At 40.5% G+C, this 25742-nt stretch overlaps 2 protein-coding genes across 2 annotated transcripts in view; one reads left to right on the top strand and one right to left on the bottom strand.

Annotated features, from left to right (window-relative positions):
- LOC100918281 (sterol 26-hydroxylase, mitochondrial) overlaps positions 1–7649 on the top strand; it is a 30376-nt gene extending 22727 nt beyond the window's left edge. The window contains exons 6-10 of the mRNA XM_023500619.2: positions 161–333; positions 5074–5240; positions 5494–5575; positions 6328–6540; positions 7273–7649. Coding sequence (XP_023356387.1) covers positions 161–333; positions 5074–5240; positions 5494–5575; positions 6328–6540; positions 7273–7392 — 755 coding nt within the window. The 3' untranslated portion in view covers positions 7393–7649. The remainder of the gene's footprint in view (positions 1–160; positions 334–5073; positions 5241–5493; positions 5576–6327; positions 6541–7272) is intronic.
- An 8207-nt stretch (positions 7650–15856) lies between these two features.
- PRKAG3 (protein kinase AMP-activated non-catalytic subunit gamma 3) lies at positions 15857–22477 on the bottom strand. Its single transcript, XM_031958038.1, has 12 exons — positions 22198–22477; positions 21766–21930; positions 21014–21399; positions 20031–20112; positions 19276–19334; positions 19104–19149; positions 18878–18932; positions 18235–18361; positions 17775–17940; positions 16753–16790; positions 16367–16513; positions 15857–16017 (listed from the first exon to the last, which is right to left on the bottom strand). The coding sequence occupies exons 1-12, from the start codon at positions 22220–22222 to the stop codon at positions 15901–15903; spliced, it is 1413 nt and encodes a 470-aa protein (XP_031813898.1). The 5' UTR covers positions 22223–22477; the 3' UTR covers positions 15857–15900.
- Between the last annotated feature and the right edge of the window lie 3265 nt (positions 22478–25742).

The following is a 25742-nucleotide window of genomic DNA, read 5'->3' as shown; positions in this document are numbered from 1 at the left end:
TCTCTTACCTATTTCTGTCAAGTTTCCTGGGAGCCCATGATTTGTCCCAGGGACTGAAGGGAAATCATCTGTAGTGGATCTGATTTGAGGTCATGACCTTGGTCCCTGGAAGTTAAACACTCTTGATCTCTTCTTTCCTATTACCCTACGGTCTTTGTAGGGAAGAAAATGATCGAAAAGAAGCTCAAGGAGATGGATGATGAATTAAAGGCTGGGAATTCTGACAAAGTCCAGGTGTCTGGCTACCTGCATTTTCTGCTGTCCTCTGGACAGCTCAGTCCTGATGAAGCCATGGGCAGCTTGGCTGAATTTCTCTTGGCTGGAGTGGACACGGTGGGTCTGATAGTCTGTATGGGAAACTAGAAAATCTAAGTCACAAATTGAATGAATTCTTCTATCCCTTAAGGTGCCTTGATTACTTATATAATGTAGGATCATAGCATTAGAAGAGAACCTCAAAAAAATCTTTCAATCCAATTCTTTCCTAACTATGGGTAAGTTAACACCAAAACCAGTTTTCTTTGGCTTTTAAATTAGTTTTACTATGTACTGAAAAAGGCATTGGACCAAAAGTCAAGATACCTGGATTTGTGTCTTTTAAAAATTTTATTTATTTCAATTTATTTTCTAACATTTTTTCTTTCTAAATTTTGAGTTCAAAATTCTCTACCCCCACCTTCTCCCAATCACTAATAAGGCAAGTAAAATGATATCAGGTATACATGTAAAATCATGTAAAATATATTTCCATATTAGCTATATCACAAAAAAGCAAAAAGAAAATTATGCTTCAATTTTCACTTATAGTTCATCAGATTTTTCTCTTGAAAAGAATAATTTTTTTCATCATGAATCCTTTAGATTTGAATTAGATCATTATATTGATCAGAGTAGCCAAATCTTTTATAAGGTGATCATCATTACACACTGCTGTTACTGTGCACAATGATCTCCTAGTTTTACTCACTTTACATTAGTTCATTTAGGTTTTGCTATATGATTTTTTTCTGAAATCTCTCCCTTCACCATTTTTAATAGGACAATGCTAATCCATTACAATCAGATGGCACAACTTGTTCATCTATTCCCCAATTAATGAACATCTTTCCAATTTCTAATTCTTTGTCATCATCAAAAGAGCTGCTATAAATATTTTTATGAATATAGATCCCTTTTATACTTTAACATATTTAACATATATTGGTCAACCTGCCATCTGGGGGAGGGGATTGAGGGAAGGAGGAGAAAAATTGGAACAAAAGGTTTGGCAATTGTCAATGCTGTAAAATTACTCATGCATATAACTTGTAAATAAAAAGTTATAATTAAAAAAAGAAAGAAAGAAAATAAAATAATATTAAAAAAAGAATAAATAAATAAATATAGGTCCTTTTACTTTTCATTTGATCTTTTTGTGATACAAACTTAATAGGAACATTGCTACATAAAGGAGATGTACAGTTTTGCAACCCTTTGGGCTAGTTCCAAATTGTTTTCCAGAATGGTTGAACCAGTTCACAACTCCGCACAATGGTGTATTTAGTGCAACTATTTTCCCTCTTTCCTTTCAGCATTTGTCATTTCTGATACATGTGATGACACCTCAGAGTTGTTTTAATTTGCATTTCTCTAATCAATAGTGATTTAGAGTATTTTTCCCATATCACTATAGATAGTTGTGATTTCTTCTTTTGAACACACAGTGTTCATATCCCTTGACCATTATCAACTGGAGAATGGTACCTATTTTTATAAATTTGATTCAGTTCCCCATGTATTTGAGAGATATCAGAGAAACTTTATCAGAGAAATTTGCTGTAAATTTTTTTATATTACTTCATTGTTTATTGTACCTTTTAGCAAAGTGTAGTTTCCCTGATTATCTCTTTTAGTTGGTTTTTGTTTCTCTTGTTTGTTTGTTTTTTTGTTTTTTGCTTTTGCCTTGTCAGAGGTTGTGATTGCTACCGTAGTCTTTATTTTACTTCTGCTGAAGCGTTACAGTTTCTGCTCTGGTTCTTTGCATTAAATCTATGTGTGTCTTTTGCTATTTCAAAGTGTGTCTCCTGTAAACATCTTATTGGATTCTGGTTTCTAATCCATTTTGTTTACTGCTTTCATTTTATGGGTGAGCTCATCCCATTCACATTCATAGATATGATTACTAACTGTGTATTTTCCTGCATCCTATTTTATTTTATTTTTTATCCTATTCTGCCTAAAAAGTCTGCTTTGCCTCCTGACCACTGCCTTTCTTAATCCTCCCCTCACTTTTGTCATTTCCTATATCTCTCATCCCTTTCCTCTCCTATTTCACTATCTGGTAAAGTAGATTTCTAAATGCAACTGAATTGGTATTCATATTCTTTCCTCTTTGAACCAACTCCAGTTCCAGTGAGGTTCAAGCATTGTTCCTCTTCATTTTTCTCTGCACTATAAAAGCTTTTTCTTGCATGCCTCTTTTATATGAGAAAAAATTTCCCTATTCTACCTCTCCCTTCCCCCTTCTCTTAGTACATCCCTCTTTCTCACCCCTTATGGTTTTCTGATACCATTTCCCCCCATTTTAATAGTTTTTTTTATTTTACCAAATACATGCAAAGATTAGTTTTCAACGTTCACCTTTGCAAAACCTTGTGTTCCAACTTTTCTGATACCATTTTTAAAGACACTTTTGCTCCCATCCCTAGCCAACTTAATAGTGTTCACAGTCTCCTTCAATTATTTGTTTTAGGGTTTATTTTTTTCCAACAGTCAGGAAATTCTAAGTCTGATAAGATTTTTTCATGCTAAAATTTAAATATATTTCTTCTTGGTCATCCTTATGCTGAGTCAATGGACAACTACTCAGTTGGTGCTATCCTCAGGACAGCTATTCATAGAGTCAGACCTTCTCTGCTTTTCTGCTTCTCTGAAAGGAGTAAGGGCAGATCTGGGTCAGGAAGACCTTGATTCAGATTTCATCCCTGATGCTAGCTGGAAAAATTACTTCCTTGAATCTCAGATTACTCATCTGGAAAGCAAGGATGATAAAAATACCTGCAGTACTTGCTTCAGTGGTTATCAAAGGAGATGACATTTTATTAAAATGGTAGCTTTTCTTTAAGCAAAGCAAATTTAGCTCCTTCAACTTTTTAACATAGGACAATTACTTGACAGTTTGTCAACTATTTTCTGGACAATCTCTTCAGTTTCTCTCTTTATGTACATACATAAATATACACTTACATAATACACATATATACATACCTATATACATGTACACAGATATATACACAGACAATATATATATGTATACACACACACACACACACACACACACATATATATATATATATATATACACACATACATATATACATATAGTTCCAAAAGTCTTAGGTCACCTTTAAGGTTTAGTTGCTTAAAACTACATATATTTCCATAAATAATTTTATAGAAATACATATATATGTTATCTTTTATTTATATGTCTAAATATATGTTTATATATTTTGAATATATCTTGCTCCCTATCCAGTGAGCCATAATTATAATAAAGAAGAAAAAATCTATTTAGCAAAACCAACCAAAACATTAATCATGTCTGATAGTATATATAATATTCTATACCCATAGGCCCCTACCTCTGTGAAGATTTCTCCAGATTTCTATTCAAAAAAGATAAACGTAACCCTTTGATCCGAGGTTACTTACTGGGATTATATCCCAAAGAGATTATAAAGAAGGAAAGGACCTGTATGTGCACGAAGTTTTGGGGCAGCCCTTTGTAGTGGTTTAGAAACTGGAAACTGAATGGATGTCCATCAGGGAAATCGAAAAATTGGTATATGAAAATTATGGAAATTGTGTTCTGTAAGAAATGACCAAAGGATGATTTTAGAAACCTGAGAGACTTACAGAACTGAGTTGAGGAAATGAGCAGGACCAGGAGATCTTAATACTTAACAAAATACTAGATGATGACTATCCGATGGATCAGGCCATCCTCAGCAAAAGACAACCAAATATTTCTAATGGAGCAGAATGAACAACTAACTATACCCAGAAAAAGAACTCTGGGAGATGACTAAAACCATTACATTGAATTCACCCTATATTTATGCAACCTGCATCTTTGATTTTCCCAGTTTAATTGTCAATAATTAGAGTCTGATTTTTTTGTACAGCAAAAATGTTTTTCATGATACTTTATTGTGTATCTAAGTTCTATTTTAATATTTTAAATCTACTGGTCATCCCCATTTAGGGGGGGGGGTAGAGGTGAAAAATTGGAAAAGAGGTTTGGCAATTGTTAATTTGTTACCCAGTTATATCCGTAAATTAAAGGCTATTAAAAAAAAAAAAAAAAAAATGAAATGTTCTAAAAAAAAAAAAAAAAAAAAAAAAAAAAGAAGATTTCTCCAGATTTTTTACAATGTAAAGATCAAATCTGATACCACAATCTGATAAGGATCTAACGAGTGTCCAGGTCCAGGTCCACTCTCACTCATATTACTTCTTTTAAAATCACTCTTCTCATTATATGCCTGAGGTGACATAGAGGTAAACTGCCAGAGCTAGAATCAAGAAAGCCTAAATTCATATCCAACCTCAGATATTTCCTGTGTGACCTCAGCCACCTGATGTTTGATGGTCTCAGTTTCTTTTAAAATGGGGAATTTAAAGATTCCTCAATGAGATAATAATGATAAAGTTTACTTTTAACATTGCCTGAACAAGTAAGTTGACAAAAATTTATAAGAATAATTACCATTAATCATATAAACATGAATAACTGAAGCATCATCTTCAGGTTGTGGTCCACTCTAACCTCTTGTACTTTTTTTTTTTTTTTTTGCTATGCTAATGCATAGAAGCCATAATGTTAGCATCTTGTAGTAGAAAAGGCTTTTTTGGAGTATTAGTCAGAAAATCTGAATTGGAGGACTGTTAACTGCAAGTTACTAAGACTCTATGGAAAATTGCTCCAAATGACTTGAGCGAGCTAGTCCTTTCATCTGTCCACTTTTCCATAGCCCCTCGCTATCTTAGACAGCCCCTTCCATCATCTTACTTGGCTTTGCTTTCTCCTAGAGTGCCAACACGTTGACTTGGGCCTTTTACCACCTGGCGCAGGATCCGGAGCTCCAGGAAGCTTTGTACCAGGAGGTGATAGCGGTGGTGCCTCCTGGGCAGATACCCCAATCCAAGGACTTTGCTCACATGCCCCTGCTCAAAGCAGTGGTTAAGGAGGCTCTTCGGTATGTTCCCAGGCTTAGGAGTGAAACCCCAGAATGAGGAGGGCAGAAGGGAAGGGCTACAGGTGGATGTAAAGATGGGTATAGAAACTGGACTTGGGAAATGGGCTTGATTGGAAAGAAGGAGGTGGGAGGGAAAGAGAAGAGGCAATGAGAAATTGATACTGGGGGTTATCAGGAAATGGGGTGCAAGGAAGAATATTTCCTTGCTTGTTTTCCAACATACCCCTGACTCCCTTCTCCCATATACCTATAGCCTCTATCCTGTTGTCCCCATAAACTCGAGAATCAACACAGACAAGGAGGTTGTAGTGGGAGACTTCCTCTTCCCCAAGAATGTGAGTCGGGCTGGAGAGTCATGGGAGGTGAACTTATTCGGAAAACTGGGAAGTGGGTACTTGGGATGGGGATGCTAGAATTAGGAAAGGGGGTGCCCACTAAGAAGAACATGAGTTCTGTCTGGCTTTGGGCTGGAAGATACTTCAAAGACAGTTAGGTGATGCAGTGAATAGAGGGCTGGATATGGAGTCAGGAAGAGCTCAGCAAATAATTTGTACTTTCTCAGCTTCATCTGGAAAATGGGGATAATAATAGCACCTAAATCCCAGGTTGTTGTGAAGATCAAGTGAGGTAATACACGAACAGCAGCTTTTCAAAACTTAAAGTGCTGTATAAACATTATCATTATTATTGTTATTGTTATTGTTAGTAGCATAGTTATACTCTAGAGCAGGGCTTCTTAACTTTTTCCACTTACAAGCCCTTTTGCCCAAGAAATTTGTATATGACCCCAAGTATATATAGGAAATAGGTATACAAACATTTGCTGACAATAAACTATAATTTCATGACTCCCACATTCAGTTACAAGACTCCATATGGAGGTCATAAATCCCAATTTAAGAAGTTTGGATCAAGTCAATTTTCCCACCCCATTTTCCTGATGAGAAATTTTAGGCCCAAAGACTTGTGACTTGCTCAAGTTTCTGCAGGTAGTAATAGAGCTGGGCTTCTAAGCTAGTTATCCGACCTACCAACACAGCTTTCTTTCCCCTACAACTCACCAACCTTTTCTGCTATCCTTTTGCAGACCCAGTTTGTATTGTGTCATTTTGTAATATCCCGGGACGCAGACATCTTCCCATCTCCCAAGAAGTTTCTGCCTCGGCGTTGGCTACGGAAAAACCAGAATGAGGCTGTGGGAGTCAAACACGCCTTTGGCTCCATACCCTTTGGCTATGGGGTCCGAGGCTGTCTAGGTCGTCGAATCGCTGAGCTTGAGATTAATTTGGTGATCTCAAGGGTAAGATATGGTGGAAATGGGTAGAGGGAGTAACAGGAAAAGCTTACTGAGGCTGATGGAAGGGAGAATGAAAGACAGAAGAGGGATGGAGGAGGAATTAAAATACAAGAGAGGAATAGGAGGGATTGCTAGAGGGGGGAACTGGGGACAGGAGAGATAGGGAATGGTTAATGAAAAGGAAATAAACTAGTGACAGAAGAGGGATGGAGAGGAGGTTAATCAAGAGGGAAATTAAGGATAAAAGTGGAAGAAGGGTAGTTAAAGAGGGACAGAAATGACAGTGGATAGAGAGTTGATTAAAGGGGAACTTTGGATAGGATAGAATGAGGGCAGTTGAGATAGGGGAGAAACAGGGACAGTGTAGGAATAGGGCCATTAATTGATGAGGGAGCCAGGGACAGGAGAGGGAATGATTAATAAAGAAGGGATTAAGAGACAGTGAAGGAATGGATGATATGGTGCTGTTAATGGAAAGAAGATTCATAGTAAAGTTCAGTAAAGAGGCTTGAGGTAAGTGGAATTTGGAATAGGGTTGTTGGGAAATGGACTTATTTTGAGAGGGATGTTGAAAGTGACCACAGGGAGATAGTTCTAAGGTGAATCCCCTACAAGGATTATAGTGGTTTAAGTCCCAGAAAAGAAGTCTTTATGAAAGAAACTGGGGAGAGTAGGCAAATGAAAGTAGACTGAAGTCATTAATTACATTTTTCCCTCTTGGCATTTGTTCCTCAGGTGATACAACAATATAAGCTATCTCTAGCTCCTGGAATGAAGGAAGTGTACCCTTTGTCACGAATTGTCTTGGTGCCCGATAAGCTGGTTAACCTGTGCTTCCAGAAAAGGCACCCCTGAATCATGGGGGCACCCTATTGTTCTTAACTAGCCAGATTCCTTTCTGAGGTATCCCCAGATCTTAGCTCTCCCTGTGCATTTAGCTCAGGTTGCCAGTCCTAATTGTAATGGACTCTTACCCAAAAGACACAGGATGAGCTCAGGTAACCTCCTGAATTCTTGGAAGACCAAACTCTGTCAGTGTCTGCTTACATCTTCTTTGAGGCCTTTGGCCCATTGAAATGCAACTAATAAATCGACTTTCAGTGAGCCTGGAATCTGTTTGCTTCTATCTCAATCCTCCTCCTTCTGCCTTCCCTCTTCTCACCTCCATTAGCCCAGTGATGATAATAACACTATCTTACATTAACATAGATGTAGCATTTACTTTTGAGTCTCACTCTCCTGGAGTAAATTAGTTACATCTCTTCCTGGGGGGTTTTAGGAGTACCATTGAGGGCTTGGGATATCTCTTTTCTACTACTATGGGCAGTATAACTGCCCATTCCAGGTATCTTCTTTCCTCCATTGCAATCAATGACAAAGCACAGTTTGTGTAACAAATTAGGATCAATCAGCTTTTGCAACGGGATATTTACTTCAGCTATATCAAGATAAGAAATACAACCATTTCATTCTCAGCTTTACCCCAAAACCAAGAGGGAATCTTCCTTATATTACCTTCTGTCTTTGGAGAGAGTGAGTTCAATCAATGCAATTTCTGCATAATACTGATCCTACAAATCTCTCATTCGAATTCAGCATCACTTCTGAGGAATTATCTCAGCTATCCCTAGGTTGGGCTCTGGGGATCCTAAGATTTCTCCTCCAGCCCAAAGCATTGCTGGTTTCAAAACCCAGGATGAACTTTACACCAGGATTCATGGACTTCAGGAGGTTCACTTTCCTGTGAAGAACCTCAGTTGTAACCTTCAAATGAGTCTTTTTTACTTAACATAAAAGGACAAACATCAAGGCAAAGAACCAAGGATTGTACTCAGTATTTGATGTGGCTGATGTAGGCAACAGATGATGGTAGGCACTAAATGTTGGGGTTCAGTCATGTGAAGAATTCACAGGGGCCATTCTCTTTGGCAAAAGGAAAAGAGGTTATAAGAAAAATGAAGATACAATAGAGACTTGGAATGGTAAATATGAAATAGATTTGGGCAAGCATAGAAAGACGTTTTAATAATAATGATGGAAAGGGTAAGTTTCCTAGTAGAACTTCCATTAACCAGGAGAAAGGAAACACCCCATAAGGTTAGAATGTAGTAGTCCTAAAAAGGCCTTAGCTCCCTAAAAGACTTAGCTATAAGGAGGAGAAGTAGGGTTTGGGAAGAGAATGTTGTGGTGGATTTGCCACCAAATGTTGAGGTTGGGAAAGGGGACTCCAAAGTTTGGGGTCCCAGACCGATGTCACAAGGTGTCTCAAAATAATCTGTAGGCTTGAATCCATCTCCTAGTCAAGGGGCAAAGCTTTATTGCGATAATAACGCCATTACAAAACAGATCGAATTGTAAGGGAATCCAGCAGTAAAACAGAAGCAAGGAGAGACATTTCTCCAGCTTTTATCATTGCTATGCTAATTCTATGGCTCATAGGAAGGAATTTGTTCTCATTGACCAGATTATCAGTCAGCAATGAATTGAAGAGTGGTCTCAGTCACTATTGTCCCAGGAGTTTGATCTGCAGGAGTTTCCTGTGGCCAGAAGCTATCTGACTAAGGAGTGGTCAGAATCAGACAGAATGGATTTGGGAGTTTCCTGAGGCAGAAAATCTAGAATCACTGACTTATTGCTAGAACAGATTATATTATATTATATAATCATATTATCATATTATATTAGATTGACTCAAAGGAGAACAGAAAAAATGACATGGGCCATAACTGGATTCATAGGGGACATTTAACCCCAGGAACATGATTGAGATTTCTGAGGAGACATAGCAATGTGAGGCTGCCCATAACAGCCTCAGGGGTTTGCCATAACTTGGATTTCAGATTGGGCAGCATCCACAGAGGGTGGGAGCAAGGATTGATCTCTATCAGAGCTTTTTCCCTACCTGCCCCAGGGAACAATTTTATCATGCTACCTACAGTTTTTCTCTGCCAAACACACCTAGCTTTCAAAGACATCATCAGTATCTTGACATTTGGCTTTGGATAGGAAGGGCCCAAGACCTCTTCCCTAATAGTACCCTCTATTTTCTCACCAGAACACCATTAGCAGAAAGAAGTCAACTGAAAAAGGAAGAAGGATGAAGTCATGAGTAGTGCCATCTGAATGCCCCTCAGGTCTGGCTGTGCAACTAGAGCAAATCAAAGGGACTCCTCATAACAGTATGGTTAGCAGATATGAATCAATTATAGAACTTTCACAGATGTGGAACTGATTAAAGTCCATCTAAGCATTTTCAGTGCTTTGCTTTGCGTTAAGCTACACAAACAATCTATCAAAAATTTCAAAATTTATCAAAAATTTTGATAAATTTAAGTTTGTATACTATGTCAGTATTAAATTTATTTTACTTTTTTTTTTCCATGAAAAAATTTTGAATTACCTCAACAACACTCTTTGCATGCGTATAAGGGCTGGGCTTAGTGGATAGTCCTAGGTTACTAAGTTTTTTCAATTTGGCAAAATATTTAATGTTTCTTTTCCTTAGAAACATATAATTTTAGAACTAGAAAGGATCTTAGATTAGTAACATTCCCTTTGCATTCAATCCTCTAATGTTGTAAGATTATATTGGATTACTTGCTGTATAAGGCAGGGAGGAGGTAGAGTAGGAGGGAGAGAAACTTGGAACAAAAGGTTTTGCAAACTACCTTTTTATGTATTTTGAAAAAAATAAAAGGCTATTATTATAAAAGAGAACTAGTAAAAAAAATTTGCAAGGTTGACTCTCAGGTGACTTACCTCAAGCTGAAGGAGTAACAATTTGGGTGACTACTCCTAACGTTATACCTCGTGAGCCCCCAATGAGGCACTTCACATTAATAATTAGACAATGATAAACAATAATTATCTCTTAGAAAAGGCATTTGCTCAAATGGCATTACAAAAACAGTAGGAAGGTGGTTTCCCCAAAACCTGAGGTATGCTTTTCCAAATACATCTATAGAGGGGTGAAAAGTGGGCATAAACCTATATTACAATGGTAATAAAACCCTCCTGTAAAGGAACATATGGCCAAGATAGTTCATAACTCTGGTACTATAGGGCTTTGATAACCTTTCTTGCTATAGAGAATCCTTTCAAAGTTCACTGCTAGCCACAGGATCAGTGATGGATAAATTACTTGGCTGCCTCATTTGGATGGGTAACTCAGCTAGCTCTTTATGGAGCATGGATGGGCATATCATTGTTGAGCTAGCTCAAGCAGACCATTTAGCTGCTGACCTGGGTCCTCACCAGATTCAGCTGACTCTTCAGGTTTATCTGCTGGTTTCCCTGGGCTTGCCACTTTCAGCTTCTGGCTTGGCAGTTAGTACTGTACTCTTTTTGCTAAAGTGTTATAGCTCTCTTTTCAAGAATAGTATTATGTTCCTCAAAACCCCGTATAACAGAAATGATAGAAGCCTTTCTTTGACTCCCTTAGGATCTTAGCCCTGAGATTTGTTATCTTGTAGATAGGAAGTGTGAGAAGCAGAGATTTTCTTTTTTCATCATTCTTAGTTCAGAGCAGTATTTCCTCAGGGAAGGATCCTACTCTTACTTAAGATGACCAGTCAGTTCCATTTCCCAGGTTTTTGTTGGGTTTTTTTATAGATGAGTGACTGGAGACAAAGGTATTGAGATAATGTGTTCTCTGAGGCAACTTCTTTGTCTTTGCTGACGTTTTCATATTCATTTAAGCTATTGAAAGTCTCATAGCCCTTTCAAGGAGTGGAATACTTTATTTACTGTTGGTTATATAGTGGATAGAGGATTGAGTCTATAATCTGGAAGATATGTAACTCTAGGAAAGTCACTTAACTTTTGCCTCAATTTCCTCATCTCTGGATTATTATGAAGATCAAATGAGATAATAATTGTAGAAAGGCTTAGCACAGTGCCTGGTATGTAAGAAGTATTATATTAATGCTTCCTAAATTTTTTTATCACTTAAAATTTTTAAAATAATAACAGTTTTTTTAATTTTTCAGAATATATGCAAAGATAGTTTTTGACATTCATCCTTGCAAAACCTTGTGTTTCATATTTTTCTCCCTCTCTCCCCTTCCCACTCCTTCCTTAAACAGCAAGTAATTCAATATATGTTAAACATGTGCAGTTCTTCTATGTATATTTCCATAATTATCATGCTGTACAAGAAGTCAGGTCAAAAAGAAAAAAAATGAGAAAAAAAACAAAAAGCAAGCAAACAACAACAAAAAAGGTGAAAATATGATGTTGTGATCCACATTCAGAGCCAACAGTACTTTTTCTGGATGCAGATGGCTCTCTCCATCAGAAGTCTATTGGAACTGGCCTGAATCACTTTGTTGTTTAAAAGAATCATGTCCATTGAAGTTGTTCATCACATAATCTTCTTGTTGTTGTGTACAATTTCTCTTGGTTCTATTTATTTTACTTAGCATCACTTCATGTAAGACTCTCCAGGCCTCTCTGAAATCATCCTGCTGATCGTTTCTTATAGAACAATAATATTCCATAATATTCATATACCATAATTTATTCAGCCATTCTCCAACTGGTGGGCATCCACTCAGTTTCCAGTTCCTTGCCACTGTCAAAAAAAAAAAAGAGCTGCTACAAACATTTTTGTACATGTGGGTCCTCTTCCCTTTTTTAAAGATCTCTTTGGGATACAGACCCAGCACTGCTGATTCAAAGAGTATGCACAGTTTGACAGCCCTTTGAGCATGGTTCCAAATTGCTCTCCAGAATAGTTGGATTGGTTTAGAACTCCACTAACAATGTATTAATGTCTCAGTTTTCCCATATCTCTTCCAACTTTTATCATTATCTTTTCCTGTCATCTTAGCCAATCTGATAGGCTTTTATTATTTACTATTTTTATTATTACTTACAGCTGAAAGGTATAAATTATTTTTTTGCCCTTCAAAACATTAACTTTGTGGAAATCTAAATGAGAATCACTTACAGATTAATCCTCATAGTAATAATGTTTTAAGGGGGATAGGACAAGCATTCCCCCCCCCTCCATTTTACAGATTAATTTAAAATGAAAGAAAGTAATAGAGAATGAAATATGGTATGATGATGGGCGAGATTGCTTAGTCCTGGAACTGTGATTGACTTGCGTGAGGTGCAGGACAAGTCTTTTCAGTATTCTGGGCTATATTTTCTTCATTCATAAAACAAGGTTTGCCTTGATGATTTCTAAAGGCCTCTTCTAGTTCTTAAATTCTAAATCATCAAAGGGACAGAATGGTCAAGTAATTTATCTAAGGTTTAAAACAAGTTAATAAACCTTTTAATAAGAATCCAGGTCTCTTGAGTCTCACCTCTAGGTTTCCCGCCCCCCCCCCCCTATTCTGAAGTACTGTTACTTCTGTCCCAATTATGAGAATTATGAGGAACAAATTGAGATAGGAATAGAATATATTTTCAGTCTCCAATGAGAAAACATGATGCTGACCTGCTCCCTCTTCTGAGAACAGGAAGAGAAGACCAGACACTATGGCAGAAATTTTGGATGTTGGGGATTGTAAGTAGAAAAGCCAGAAAGACTGGGAGTTTATTCATCTCTTAAGATGAGGATGATAATATTTGTAGTACCTGGTCTAAAGGTTTTTTATAATGAAGGAACTTCATAAACCTTTGGGACTATAGACATTGCTATTCCTTCCCAGGAGGCTTAGGAAGTACCATGGTGTAAGAAAAGTGGGATTCAAAGCCTTAGCTCTGCTACTTAATACATGTGTGACCCTAAACAAGTAATTTACAGCAATTTCTATGAGTTTTTGTTTCCTCGACTGTAAAATGAGATGGTTGAATAAGATGTTTTTAAAAGCTCTGTCTTCTAAATCTACGTTTTTTTAAAGTCCAAAGTCAGTCCTAGCTCTAAACCTACTAATGCCAGGCAAAAAGAGGTCTTGCTGGAACCTGGCCAGAGGAAGATCTTGCTCTCTGTGTATATGCATCAAAGGTACCAAACATGAAGCTCAAATATCTTTTTAAAAATTTTTTTATTTTTAACTTTGTGGAGGAAGTCACTTTTCCGCATGGGTTAATCCATCCTCTCCTCTTAAGTTTATATTTGGTGGTAGAACCCAGAGAAGGAAGAGAGCTGGAGTAGAGAGAGAGTATTCAGCACAGTTCCAGGAAACGAGGATGGAAAAGAATAGGAGGCTTTTGGCAAGAGGAGTAAATGGGACTCCCATAGAAAAGTCCATAAAGCTGAATTTCTAGGTCTCCAGAGATGTTCAGGGAAGGAACAGGAGAGGCACATGTAAAAATCATACTATCTTCCTGCCAAATGTCCATTTAAACCAATGCCTTAAAAGGATCCTTTTATTCATTTCTCCTGCTGCTCAGAGAAGGGATACAGTCCAAAAATAACAATGTCTAATAATTCAGTTCTCATGACAGACTCCTACATCAAAGTCGATCCAACACAAAAAAGACTTGGGGCTTTCTTGGACTTTGACTGCAGAATCTTCAGAACTTGCACAGCTCTAACTCTTTTTCCCAAGTCTTTTAGCCTAAGAGTGCCAGGGCATGGGAATAAATAGTTCAGGCCCTTCTCTTGTTCCTGAGAAATAATAGCAGGACCAAATTGGAACAGGGATTGGCCCAGAGTCCTACCACAAGTTGATGATTGAGGCAAGACACAGACCCAGTTATCAGCATTCTAGATCTTTCCCTGGGTCTAGCCAGGCTAGGTGAACAGCCAGAAAGAGGTCTGGGACTCCACAACTATGACTCCATATTGATACCCAACTCCTGCAATGCCAAAGTGGAGGGGGAAGAATTAAGGGGAGGATGGGAAAAATGATGAGAAAACACTGGGGAAAGTGTGAAAATGAAAGACTAAAAACAAGCCCAGAAATCAAAGGAGTTGGGTCCCTGTCTCTTGTCCCAAGACTATAGGATATGGGTTCTCAAACGCTATAGTTAGTCCCATCTTGGAGGCTGTTGCAGATGGAAAGAAGGGGATTAAGAATGTGGGGCATGCAGAGGACTAAGAATATCCTCCAATGGTCCTAGGGCCTGAAAGTCAGGGAGCTCTCTCATCCTGACCTCCGCCATCCCGTGAAGCATCAGCCTTTGTCAAAGGTTTGTGGGAATAGAACTTTGCTTGTATTGGGGAAGTGGAACTGGGGATGAAGATGCAGAGCCTGTGAGGGAGGAAAAAAAAGGCAAAACTGTGAAGTAGATAAAGATGTCTCTCCTTCCGGCTATCACTGCCCTTACTCTCAGGTTCTATAACCCAAATCAGGTTCTCAGTGTGCCTTTCCCCAGCCTGACCCCTTGCCTCTAAAATAAGAAGAGCTGTATTTGAATCCCAGCTCTGCAATTCCCTTCACGACTCTGGGCAATACTTCCTTGGGTCTCAGTTGTGTCCCTTATAAAATGAAGCTGTTGGAGGAGTTAATTTCCAATGTCCCATTTAGCTCTAAATCTATGATTCTATAACCTGCTATCAGGTAGGAAAGGGTCTGATTTGTAGTTCAGCATCACTCGAGAATGAATTTAAGTCATGTGTTCCTTTTCCCAAGAGGATTTGCATTTTTAAACCTTATCTCTAATTGTCTAAAAGGAAGGATTTGTTCTGTGGGTAAAGGGATTTTAGGGAACCCATGTCAGACCTGTTTTGGACCGTATGGACAAGGGAACCTTCCTGGAGATCCTCAAACTAGAATTTGAGGTTTTGCTTCTCTGCTTCAAGTACCCTCTAGCTTTCTTTAATTATTTCCTATCTTGTACATCAATTGCTTTTTATAATTATTTGTTTGCACTTTGTCTCCTCCCTTAAATAGTAAGGCCAAATAAATAGGCCAAGGACTGTCTTTTGCCTCTTTTTGTACCCTCAAGGCTTAGCAGATGGATGCTTAATGAATGTTTTAAAAACTGAATTGCTATTATATTAACTCTTCCTCAGCTACCCCTATTTCTGATACCTCCATGATGGCAGCATAGACCAATTTCAATGTGATCATCTGGGACTTGGGGGTGAGAAGAGGGAGAGGAGTAACTCCAAATCCCTACATAAAGTATTCTTTCCAGCCCAGGGTAGCCTTGTTGGAGCAATGAATGGCAAATTTCATGGTTTTCTTGGACCTACTTGTTTGAGAACAGGATCCTTCCTTTCTCCACTGATTTCCAGCAAAGAGATCTGGGAATAGGGCAAACCTGAGAGGGCCAGTATTGGAATTAGTAAACAAGAGGGCAAGAGAGCAATGAGAATAGCATAACATACCTGAGCAGGAGAGGATTTAGCTGAGAATGAGTGAGTGAAAGGAGTGAGCTCCCTTCCTTCTTCCATTTGTTTTTTTGGGGGGAGGGGTTGGGATTTGGAGTGCTGCATAGGACACAAAGACACTGGGATTCTCAGGCACCAAGTGCATCAATGCCAGCAGGGCTGAGAACCAGGGCTTGGAGAATGTCAGACAGGGAAATGACCCCTAACAAGTGCTGTGATTCATCCACCATCACCAGCCGGTGAACCTGTGGGTACAAGGGGCTGGGATTAGAGACATGGCTGTGGCCCAATCACTTCCAAATAATTATGTGACCACATAATTGTAGCTCTGAAGGGAGAGTCAGCATCTCTGGGGATTCCAGTTAGTAAATGGCAAAGGCAAGATGGGTAGGAATAAGTATTAAGGAATAGTCATACACTGAGACACCTTATACTGGGAGAGTTGTGGGTATCATGGACATAATGATGGGATGTTGAAAGTGGCCAGGACTTATCCTGAGGTCAGACAGGACACTTCAAGGGTTCAGGGTCTCCCTGAAGTTGATGAAGCTCTGTGTGACTGGGGATGAGGACATTGTGGAGTGGAGGGATCACCTGCTCTCGGGCGATTCGGTCAATGACATCACCCAGGCTTTCATGAGGCTGACAGGAAATGATCCCCTCCAGACAGAGGGACCGCTGCCTCAGTGCTTCACCAACACTGATGTCCAGATGGTTGTAGGTTTTCTGGGCAGCCAGGTGCTAGAGAAGAGATAGAAAGCAGGAAGGGGGAGGGGTGTGATTTATCAGCATTCCCAGCCCTTTGGATTTCCTTCAGCTGCACAGAAAGTCCAGCTTCTACAGATTTCCACCTGGCTAACTCCATTCTTAGACCTTCCTCTTCCCAACTTCCGACAAAACCTCTATTCCCCCTCCCCCTCCCCCCCCCCCCACCCCAGCCTCTCCAAACTATTCCTAGCTCCTTTTAGCAGAATACTTACTATGACATCAAATCGGGAATAGAGGCCCACAACCTGTCCTGGATTGGAGGAAGGAAGGATGAAAGGAGTCAGAAGAGCTCTAAAGAATATCTTGAATAAATATTTAGCACCAACTATTTCTTTGGCCAGTTAAGTGTCTCCACATGCATAGAGCACTTGGCCTGGAGTCAGGAAGACATATTCCTGAATTCAAATTTGGTCTCTGACACTTACTAGCTGTATGATCCCGGGTAAATCACTTAGCTCTGCTTATTTCAGTTTTTTCATTTGTAAAATGGAGTGGAGAAGGAAATGGCAAATTATTCCAGTATCTCTTGTCAAGAAAACCCAAAATGAGATCATGAAGTCAGACACAACTGAACAATTATTTCTTTGGCAAGAGCTTTTAACTTAGGAAGGCATTTCCCTAGACTCACAGAAATTTGAAGCTGCAAAAAAGATTAGAGATCATTCACACTGGATCTTTGGTTTTAGAGATTAAGTCTCAGAGGCTCAGAGCCCAAGGTCATACAGGCAGTTAACATCAGAGCCTTTTCTAGTCAACACACTGATACTTCATTGGATCCTCAAAACCACCTCATATAGATAAATAATTATTTCCCTGATTTTACCAGTGGGAGAACCTGAGCCTCAGAGAGTTTATATAACACATGAACTTGAATGCTCTTGACTCACTATATTATAATATCTGGACCAGGGAGGAGTTCTTAACCTGGGGTCCATGATTAGAAAAAAAATATCAACCCATATATTTTGACTATATTTCAATATAATTGATTCCCATTATACTTTGATTTTTTTTATTTGTATGTTTAAAAATATTCTGAGAAGTGAATTTAACTGAACTGCTAGAGGAATCTATAACACACCCACAAAAGTGAAGAACCCTATTTCTAAGTTGATTTTACAATGATCCTCTAACCACATTGTGAAGGTCTAAATTAAAGATCTATCCGCCCTCCTCACAAGTCCCTTTTCATAGCCCTCTATTGAGTACCACCCTCTCCTCTTGGCAAAGATACCGGACTCATTGACCACAGGTAGCGCAGACACTCGGCGGTCTACAAAAATGTCCAGTGCAGACAGGATGGGGGCTGTGTCCAGCACCACGGCCAAGTCTCGGAATGTGCCAATGCCCAAGTCTTGGATAGATCGGGAAAGAAACTGTGGCTTGGGAAGCAGTGCACCCTGAGTATAAGAGCAAATTAGGGGATAGGGAGGGGGAAAAAAGGCAAAGATCAGGAAAGAGACCAAACTAGCCCAGATGCCACAGTGGGCCCCAAACCTCTCTGGACCCTGATTTTCCCTCCCAACCTCTTAGAAATCTTGGGCTAATGCAAATCTATGTAACTGGAGATAGGGGCAGCTGAGGGTCTTAGGAACCCAAATTAGGCCATGTGTCCCATAATGCACTGGTGGAGTTAGACTCTCCCTGTCCCCATTCCAGAGACTGGCCTTTTCCAGGTCTGGGTAGAGTCTTACAAAGATATGCAGGAACTTGAGCAGCCTCTTGTGGGTGAGGATGTGAAGCACGTTGCCAGAGGCAGGATCTAGAACTGGCAGGCGGTGAATCCGGTTCTTGATCAGGGAATAAACAGCCTCAAACAGGCTGAGGACGCAAGGTCAGTGAGATGGAAGGATTGGAAAGTGGGAGGAAAGGATGGTTTAATTTAGAGATAGATCTTTGGGCAAGACTTGAAAAATATTAGCATATTTTAAATGTAATATATTTTTTAAATTACTGATACCTTCATTTCTGAAATATCTCTTCCCTTGCCTCTACTCAGTAAGGCAAGTAGGGGAGGGTTTTTTTTTTTTTTAATTTAAAAAGTTTTTTTAAACATTACTTAATAGTATTTTTTCCCAATTATATATAAAGAAAACTTTCAACATTCATTTTTTGAAAGGTTTTGACAGCAAGCAACAAGCAAAAGGAGATTCTGAGGAAAGGTCTTTCACTCCAGATGCACACCCCCATCCCCATACACACACCCATGGAGAATGGGGAGCAAGGCCATTTGTATTCTTTGCTTCTAAGATCAAGGAGATGAAACACAGAATCAAATGGGTTTAAAAGGGGGAGTGAGACCCAAGAGGATATTTGAAGACAAGATTGAGGACCTACCTGTCATTGGGAGAGATGGAAACCAATGGCTTGAAAGAGCCTTGAAGGTAAATCTCTGCAGGAGAGGAAGAATCGAGTCCAGAGAGTTGTATCTTCCTCTCTGGGGACTCCCACAGATTCCTTCCCTCCCCCATTCCCCATGTCATCCCCAGTCTCCTTCCTGTATTTCATTCCTAAGTAGAACTCCCTTGGTCCCTCTCCTTAGGGCCCTCAGCTCTCTACTCACCCCTCCAGGTTTGGATTGTATGTTCTTCAATTTCATAGATCTGAACCTAGAGACAGATAGATAGTCTCTTCTGATTAGGCTTGGTTGGGTTCACATTCAGGCTCCTCAGTTCCCCCCGGCTTCCCCTTCCCACCTTTCTTCAATCCAATTGACCCATCTGTGTAGGACTCACCAAAGGTGATCTGTAGTAACGATGGAGTACTAGGATGAAGTCTGTGATAGTCAGCATACCTGAGAAAGTGGGGGAAAGATATGGATCTGGTCAGCTTGATGTCCCACCAGCTCCAGTCTGGTGCCACTGAAAAGGCAGAGGCTTTATCTTGGTTATCTTTGCTGCTTCCTTTTCTCCTAAGCCAGTGCCTAGTCCAGTTCTCAATGCATGTTTGGTGAAAGAATAAATGAATGATTATTGCCCCCAAGGTGGCAAAACTGAGACTCAGTAAATAATCCATAATATGGGCACAGCTGGCCAGTGCTGATCATCCTTATACCACTTCCTATTCTGAGTTCTCTCTTTTCCTTTTCTCTCCTCTTTGTCTTTTTTCTCCTTCCCTTCTCTTCTCCTTTTCTTTTCTTCTTCTTCTCTCTGCCTGGCAGGAGAAGAGATTGGTAGGAGTTTGCCCTCATTAAAGCCCAGGATTGGAGAGATAAATTGCTGAGCTGTTATCTAACCATGGGTTTTCTATTCTGTGCAAACCATCAGAGGATATAGGATTTAGAGTGGGAAGTGACCTTGGAGATCACACATTCCAACCCCTTCATTTTGCAGATGAGGAAACTGAGATCTAAAGCAAAGTGACTTCTTGTCAACATGGTCCAAGTAGTAACATAGCAAGAGTGCCATTATGAGACTCCTGAATGCTCTAAATATTCCTCTACATATCTTCGCTAAGACCTTTCCCTTCCCATTTACCGTCTTTCACTCACCCACAAAGCTCTGCTTCTGGTTGTCCCACAAAGGGGCTGCCCTTACCCCATTGGCCACAAGAGCAAAGAAAGCCTTCTTGATCTGGATAGAAAAAGGAGGAAATGATACCATCTTTTGTTCCAATCTCACCATATTGAATTCCACATTAATATTACTGATCCATCTTTATTTTCAACGCCTTCTACCATGTGGTCCTGACCTAAATGCCCTATCACCCTATTCTCTTTTTGTAGAATCTTTGTTCTGGACAAATTGAATGACTCTCTTCTCCATTGTTGACACACTCTCTACTGTCTCCCTCCCTTTGCTTACTCTCTTCTCCATGCTTGGGAATGACTTCCATATATTAACAACTCATTGTTCTTTTTATAACTCCTCCCTGATGTCTTCTCTGACTTCAGCTCCTAGATGATCCCTACTCAAATTCCCTTTTGTCTTCCCTTTGTGTCATTGTCATTATTTACTATAGCTATTTGGATACTCCCTTGTCCTCATCCCCATAATCATAAGCTCTGTGAGAGCAGGATCTATTTCTTTATCTCATTTTGTATGCTTTGCATATAGTAGGTGCTTCATAGATGCTTGTTGAACTTAAGCACTTTTTTGCAAGGTCCTTGATATATCTTTCCAACTACTCATATAGCTAATCTTCATCTCAACCTCAGTTCTTCCATATGTTGATGGCTGCTGGGGAAGTTGAGGCAGGTATGTATTGTGGAAGAGAGAATGGGGCATAGGGTAAAGAGAGAGTTTAAAAGGTCTTAGTAGAAAGGGAAAGGAAGGGAGCCAGAAGGGAAGAACCAAAGGAATTTGGGGAAGCTATGAAGGGCACCTATGGGCTAAGGTGGAAGGAGTGTCTGAAGTAGTCAGGGGGTTTGGAGATTTAGGTTTGCTTTTGTTTGATTATATTAAGGTTCCAGGATCCTAAGGAGATCCAGGAAGATCTTTTGAGTCTAGATTGGGGGCACAGGGAGGACCTCACCTCTAGCATGGTATCAAAGATGACTAGCTTTGAGCTGGTAGCCATGGCATCATAGCAGCTATGCTCCTGCATGAAGTGCATGTAGATTTGGGCTCCTGGGTGGAGCAGCTCCCCATCCCAGCCCAGTTTGGGCAGGAGAATCAGTGGTGATGGACTTCGGGTCTCTCTCTCCGGAATCTCCCTTTCCTCCCTCACTGATAAAGTGTCTGGCTCCAGGGATGTAGCCCCTGTGGGTATAGATGTGAACTCTGGACACAGGGCTGTGGAATCCAAGTCTATGGCTTCTAGCCCCCAGCTAATGGAATCGGATCCTGGGAATGTAGCAACTTGGCTTTGGGATATGTCTTCTGAGGAGGTAGACCCAGACTCGGGCCTTGCCAGAACACCTGCTGGGAAGATGACGATAACAGTTTACATTTATCCAATGCTTTCTACTTTATCAATAGCTTTCTTATTTTTCTCCCTCAGCAATTCCACGGAGCACTGGGTATTATTATTCCTATTTTACAGATGAGAAAAACTAAGTTGCCAAGTTGTTGAGTAAATTAAGGTTTGGAGTTTTGCCCAAGTTCATATGGCAAGCTCAGAGGAACTGAGGTTAAAACTTGGGTTTTCTGACTTCTGGTCCAATTAGGCCAGTTTTTCTCCCAGACTAAGATCATGGCCAGGTTCTAGTCCTGGCATAGGAAACCGGAGGCATTCTAAGCTCCAATTGTCTCCCCCTTTTCTACCACAATGGGCCCATTCCTCACCCTGTGGGCTATCTCCTTCTTCCAGGATAGGGGGGTCTCCCTCTTCCACAGCTTCTTGCCTTGTCCACCTGGAGGCCTTGATTTCCCGTTCTTTATAGCTCTTATCTGGGCTGGTAGTCATGCAAGGCTGTGGCCTTGAAGGTCTGTCCCCTGAGTAACTCATTTCTGCATGAGAAAATAGAATTTGGATAGGAGAGAAAGAGAAAGCCAGTGGGAGGGAGAAGAGACGAGTGAAGAAGAGATAAGATAGAAGAAAGAGAAGGAAGAAGAGGAAGGGTGAAAAATGGAACAAAGAGGAAGAAAAGTAAAGGGGAGAAGAAAGGGAAGGAAAGGCATTGTGGAATGTAGGGATGAGCTAACAAGGATAGAGGGATTTCATGCAAAGGAAAAGGAGTAAGAGACTGAACATGGGACCAAGCAGCTCCTACCTACCTGGTGGTTCCACCATGTCCCACATGGTTGTTTCAAGACAAGGTCTGGGAGGAAAAGGCAAGGTGAAGGGGGAGAGAGAATGGTAACCCAAGCCTTAGTTGCCCTGAGCCCAAGGGACTGCAGCTATACCTCACCCTCTGTCCCTTCAGACTCCCTTTATTCCCTCCCTGGGGCCTCTGTACCCAATGTAGGGTGTGTTCCTGCTCAGGCTGCATCCGGCCAGTGTCGTGCTGACTAAAGCCGTGGCAGACTATTCTGGGCCCCAGCTCTCTGGCTCCCTGCCCCCACCAGAGGATCAGTTTCTCTTTGGCTGGGCGGCAGACCAATGGGAAGGAGGGGTTCCTCCTAGCCCAGCTGCCCCAGTCCTGCTTGGGCCAGCAACTCTGTGGACCCTTGCCAGCCTTGGAGACAGGGAAAAGCATACAGGTGCTTTTTTTTGGGGGGGGGGGAAGGAAGGGAGAAAAACACCCAGATCATCTCAAGACCCTTGCCTCCACAGACTTTCCCTAGCATTTCCTCTAGAAAAAATTAAAGAAGATAGGTACAAGAGCAAATTAGTTCACAATAGGAGGAGGAAATGAGAGGAGGTAAGTAGTGTAAGTGGGAGCAGATGAGAGCTCTCCAGAGGTCCACCCAGTGTGACACTTTTTCCTTTGGTTAGCAAGCACTCTCGAGCCCTAGAAAGATGTCACTTCTGGAATATAAATGGGGAGATTGAGTCAGGGGTGGGGAGGAGGAAGGGATTGGGTAGATAGGAACATTGTCTTGGAGGTTAGGGTACAGGATTGTTTTAGAGAAAAAACTGGAGAAGGATGAAAGGAAAAGTGGGAAGAATTGAAAGCAGCTGGCCTTCAAGGGCAGGAGGGCGGTAGGGGATGAGGAGCCTTATTACAGTCAAATAGAAGGTAATGAACAACTGTAGAAGAGAGAAGAAAGGATACTTTTAGCAGGGATATGGGCTCCTTTGCTTTGAGAACCTTGGGGGTTCTCTTATAGGTTTCGAGGGAGACGACAATTAGTTTTCTCTTCTCAGCCCCCAGCCAGGAGAGGCATTTTGGAGTGTATTGGAAATAGGGCACTTCAGGGTCCAACTAGACTCCCCTTTTGCCTATGAAGTCCTCATTGGTCTTGGTGCCAACAGGCTTACAGCCCAGTTCTGGTATCTAACCTCCCTGTCCCTTCCCTCCCCCACCCCCCCCACCCCTTGGCATTCCTGGAGCTTGAGTCACAGTCCTAATGAGGAATGCTGGCCACGCAATCCTTGGTTCTCCCTCCCTATTCGGAGGCCTGACCTCCCTTCCTTTGGAGTCCTTTCCCACTGCTACTCCAAGCTACCTTTCCTAACTTTCTTTTCTGGGGGGAAAAAGTGTGATGAAGATTGAAAATCTACGAACAATGCAATGACTAGTGTGGGCTCCAGAGGTCTGTGATGAAGCCTGTGTCCCAGATCCTGGCCCAGAGGGAGGGACTAGAAACGCAGAATGACAATGACAATGACATTTCCACACGTGGCCAGTGTGTGGATTCATTTTGCTTGGCTATGATTCTATGTCGCAAGGGAGGGTTTTTACAAAAATGTGTGTGTGTATGTAAAGAGGGACACATGATAGTGCTGTCAAGAGTCAGCAAATATTTATTAGGCTCCTACTATGGGCCATGAATGATACTAGGTGATAGAAATATAAAGAAAAGATAAAGTTAGGGGCAGCTAGATGGCAAAGTGGATAGAGTGGAGTCAGGAGGACCTGAATTCAAATCCAGCCTCAGATACAACACTTTCTAGATGTGTGACCCTGGCCAAATCACTTAAACCCAATTGACTTTCAAAAAAACAAAACAAACAAATAAAACCCCCAAAGAAAAGTAAAAGATAGCCCCTGTTCTCACAGAGCTCATGGCCTAATGGGGGATTCACATAATTGCACATATACATGTTGCATATAGTTGTTTCTGGAAATAAAATATGTATAGAATGAATTTACATATATGCAGACTAAATAATCAATATGGATCCAAGACATTAATGCTAAAGGGGATCAAGACAGGTTTCTAGTAGAAGGTAGGAAGGTGGGAAGCCCGGGGCTGGAGATGAAAACATAACCAATTCCAGACACAGATTTTTCATACGGACCAGTGAGAACCCCGGGTAGCTGGAGACAGAGTCAGTATCTTGGGAAGGATTTGAACTGAGACTTCAGGGAAGCCAGAGAGTGATGAAAAGGAAGAAAATTTCAGGCATGAGGAATAACCAGTGAAAACAGAGAGTTGAGGGAAGGGAAGCTCTAGAATTCAGGGGTCCTCAAACTACAGGCCCCTGGGCCAGATGCGGCAGCTGAGGACGATTATCCCCCTCACTCAGGGCTATGAAGTTTCTTTATTTAAAGGCCCACAAAACAAAGTTTTTGTTTTTACTATAGTCTGGCCTCCAACAGTCTGAGGGACAGTGAGCTGGCCCCCTATTTAAAAGTTTGAGGACCCCTGGATTAGGTGCTGAGCCTGCAGTCAGGAAATCCTGAGTTCAAATAAATCTGACCTCAAATGTTTATTAGCTAGGTGACCATGAGCAAGTCAGTTAGCCTCATTTGTAAAATGGGAATAATAATAGTGCCCATTCCCAGGGTTGTTGAAATAAAGATTGCAATTTTGTAATTTTCCTCTTTCTGCCTCAGTTTTCTCAACTGCAAAATGGGAATAATAACAGCACCCATTCCCCAGATTGTTGAAATGAGATAACGTTGCATAGTTTCCTGATGCTCCTCTTAGTGTCCCATCTCATTATTGAGGAACACAAAAGAAACCAGAGTCAGGATTATCATGTACAGTGAGGCCATTGGGGTGGGGTGGGATGGGATGTAAAAAGACTGAAAAAGTAGGAAACGGCCAGTTTATGAAGGCCTTTAAAAGTCAACCATGAAATTTGGTCTCAAGGAAAGAAAGAAAATAAAGCAGTTGAAACATTTTAAAAATGCACATAGGAGAGAACAGAGGACATTCAGAGATAGACAAACAGAACAGCTTTGAAACAAAGTGTTGAATTTATTACACATTTAAAAATGTAACAGAGATACACAATTTCATATGTGATCATCTTTTCTGCAATTTTGTATATAGGAATGTTCACACACACAAAAAGATTTAAATCAAAGTATACTGATCTGGGACCACATCACCTGGGATTTTGGAACTGATTCTGATGTAATAGAATTCTTTGGTCCCCTGATTTTTAGGAGGGGAGGGGGAGGCTGTCAGGAAATCCTGATTCTTCTAGTTTGAAATCTGTCTCAAGAAACTCTCCTGATTCTGACCACTCTTTAGTCCCCCAACTTGAAGCTTTAATTCATCTGGAGATTACTTGCTAGCCCACCACCCTTAATTCATCTGGAAATTACTCCTTAGCATTAGGTCATAGAATCAACATGTACTCCTTAGCCTTAGGCTATAGAAGACGGGATAAAGTTCTCTGTTTTTCACTTTGCTATTTTCCAATCAGGAATCTAGCCTGCTGAGAATTCTCCACTTCAATAAACCCTTTTTTTTTTTGCCAA

The sequence above is a fragment of the Sarcophilus harrisii genome, chromosome 3 (assembly GCF_902635505.1).
Source record: "Sarcophilus harrisii chromosome 3, mSarHar1.11, whole genome shotgun sequence".
Taxonomy (NCBI): domain Eukaryota; kingdom Metazoa; phylum Chordata; class Mammalia; order Dasyuromorphia; family Dasyuridae; genus Sarcophilus; species Sarcophilus harrisii.
This window is presented reverse-complemented; position numbering and strand designations above follow the sequence as displayed.